Source organism: Pseudochaenichthys georgianus, chromosome 16, assembly GCF_902827115.2.
Source record: "Pseudochaenichthys georgianus chromosome 16, fPseGeo1.2, whole genome shotgun sequence".
NCBI lineage: Eukaryota > Metazoa > Chordata > Actinopteri > Perciformes > Channichthyidae > Pseudochaenichthys > Pseudochaenichthys georgianus.
Genome location: NC_047518.2, coordinates 47,542,916 through 47,545,282, shown reverse-complemented (window position 1 = coordinate 47,545,282; position 2,367 = coordinate 47,542,916). Strand labels below are relative to the sequence as shown.

The 2,367-nt window shown below is 41.1% G+C and overlaps 1 protein-coding gene across 1 annotated transcript; it reads right to left on the bottom strand.

Annotated features, from left to right (window-relative positions):
* Positions 1 to 209: 209 nt before the first annotated feature.
* On the bottom strand, positions 210 to 1,640 carry LOC117460751 (gastrula zinc finger protein XlCGF57.1-like; the record flags this gene model as incomplete). Its single annotated transcript, XM_071206105.1, has 2 exons — positions 210 to 1,207; positions 1,268 to 1,640. Coding segments are annotated over 2 exons (1,227 nt in total), but the record flags the coding sequence as incomplete, so codon positions are not given.
* Positions 1,641 to 2,367: the final 727 nt, after the last annotated feature.

The window sequence follows — 2,367 nt, the reverse complement described above, 5'->3', positions numbered from 1 at the left end:
TGGTCTAGCATCACTTTACAAAACGTTAGCATTAAGACACTAAGACTAGCTGGTCCCTTGTAAAGGTGAGTCCACCTTAAATGAGCAGTGGGTGATAAGCAGGACACGGGAACTTGGTCCTGGGGAGATGTAACGATTATTAAACAAGAAATAGTCGAGTCAAGGGGTCGAATAAATGAACATTTGCGATTATTAGCGAATCGGTTGCAGGTGGGTGAAAACAGGCTTAGGGAGTAACGTATTACATGTAACAGCATTAGGATACAAAATAGATAAATGTATTCCCTTACCAACACACTTGGTCTTTGTACATGATTACGCCATTTAAATCTTTTGTCACAAACTTTGCAGATCTATTTTTCCTTTCCCGTGTGGATTCTCATGTGTCTCTTTAAATGTCCACTCCGTGAAAAAGCTTTCTTACAGACTGAGCAGCTGTGTGGTTTCTCTCCTGTGTGGACTCTCATGTGTCTCTTTAAATGTCCACTCTGTGAAAAAGCTTTCTTACAGACTGAGCAGCTGTGTGGTATCTCTCCTGTGTGGATTATCATGTGTGACTTTAAATGTCGACTCTGTGAAAAAGCTTTCTTACAGACTGAGCAGCTGTGTGGTTTCTCTCCTGTGTGGGTTCTCACGTGGTCCTTAAAATTTCCACTATTTGAAAAAGCTTTTTTACAGACTGTACAGGTGAATGGTTTCTCTCCTGTGTGGACTCTCATGTGTCTCTTTAAATTTCCACCATGTGAACAAGTTTTCTTACAGACTGTACAGGTGAATGGTTTTTCTCCTGTGTGGATTATCATGTGTTCCTTTAAATGTACACTCTGTGAAAAAGCTTTCTTACAGACTGAGCAGCTGTGTGGTTTCTCTCCTGTGTGGATTCTCACGTGGTCCTTTAAACTTCCACTCTGTGAAAAAGCTTTCTTACAGACTGTACAGCTGAATGGTTTCTCTCCTGTGTGGACTCTCATGTGTGTCTTTAAATTTCCACTGTGTGAAAAAGCTTTCTTACAGACTGAACAGCTGAATGGTTTCTTTTCAGCACTATGTTGTGGATCACTGACATTTTCATGTCTATTTTTCAGTGAGTTTGAGCCTGATGCAGGTTCTCTAGTCTCTTTCCAATCAGCACTGTCTTCAGTGTCAGGTTCAGAAGAGTCTTCAGTTTCAGGTTCAGAAGAGTCTCCAGTGTCAGGTTCAGAAGAGTCTCCAGTGTCAGGTTCAGAAGAGTCTTCAGTGTGGTCCTCAGTCTTTGGTTGTAAACTGCTCTCTGGATCTGAGTTCCTGGCTGGTTCTGGTCCTCGACAGTCATCTCCATCAGCTTCTGTTTCCATGTGTTCAGTTCGTCTTTGATGAGGTTGAGAGGACTGAGGTTTCTCTTCATCATCTTCACTCTTCACAGGGTCAGGAGTGAAAGTGGACTGAGGTTTCTCTTCATCATCTTCACTCTTCACAGGGTCAGGAGTGAAAGTGGACTTGGTGATATCAGCCTCCTCCAGCTCCTGAAGCTGCTCTCCCTCCTGTTCCTGCTTAATGTGTGGGGGAGGCTCTGGGTACTCCTGCTCCAGACTGGTGCTCCACTCCTGCTGGTCAGGGAGAAGCTCTTCTTTAACCACCACCAGCTGCGGGACGTCTGCAGGAAACAGGAAACACACAGTCAGAACAAACTGTTAAGTGTTAGCATTTAAAACATCTCATCACCATTACAATGGGGGATATTTTGCAGCCCTAATTGATGCCTTTGTTTTTATATTTTCACATTTTCTTTCTTAGTCCCACCTATTGTGTATTTTTGTTGGCTCAAGTCACCTCATGTAGCCCAGCCCCTTTCCACTTCCAGTTAACCTGTTAAGCCCCGAGCCTGTTTTTCTGGTTTCAGGCTCGAAAATGACATTCCCAGAACAAATGACCATATCTTCCCTTCTAAAAGGGTTACATTAATAATCTTTTTTCTCAAAGTAATGATAAACCTGTGAGTTGGATGTAGAAAAGTCAGAATCAATATAGATGTTTTTTATTTTAAAGAAAATTCAGATTGAACATGGTAAAAAACTGTAAATGATAGTGTCCGTCCCAAAGATATTTTGTACTTATAGTGAAAACTAACCTTGGATGATGGGTTAGTAGACTAAAAGCTTTAGGAATCCAAAGTACAACATATAATAAGTACCCTGTATCAAGATTGATGCAAAACAAGTGATATTTGACCTTTTTAGACCAAATAAAACTCTTCTGGGGCCATTTGGGTGGATTTTTCATATCTCTGGCCCCCCTTGCTGGATTTTGACATGTGACATCTCTTTAATTTATATCAATGTTTTAATTATTTAATGACCTTTGTACTAGTTCCCCTAGATGCGTTTAATT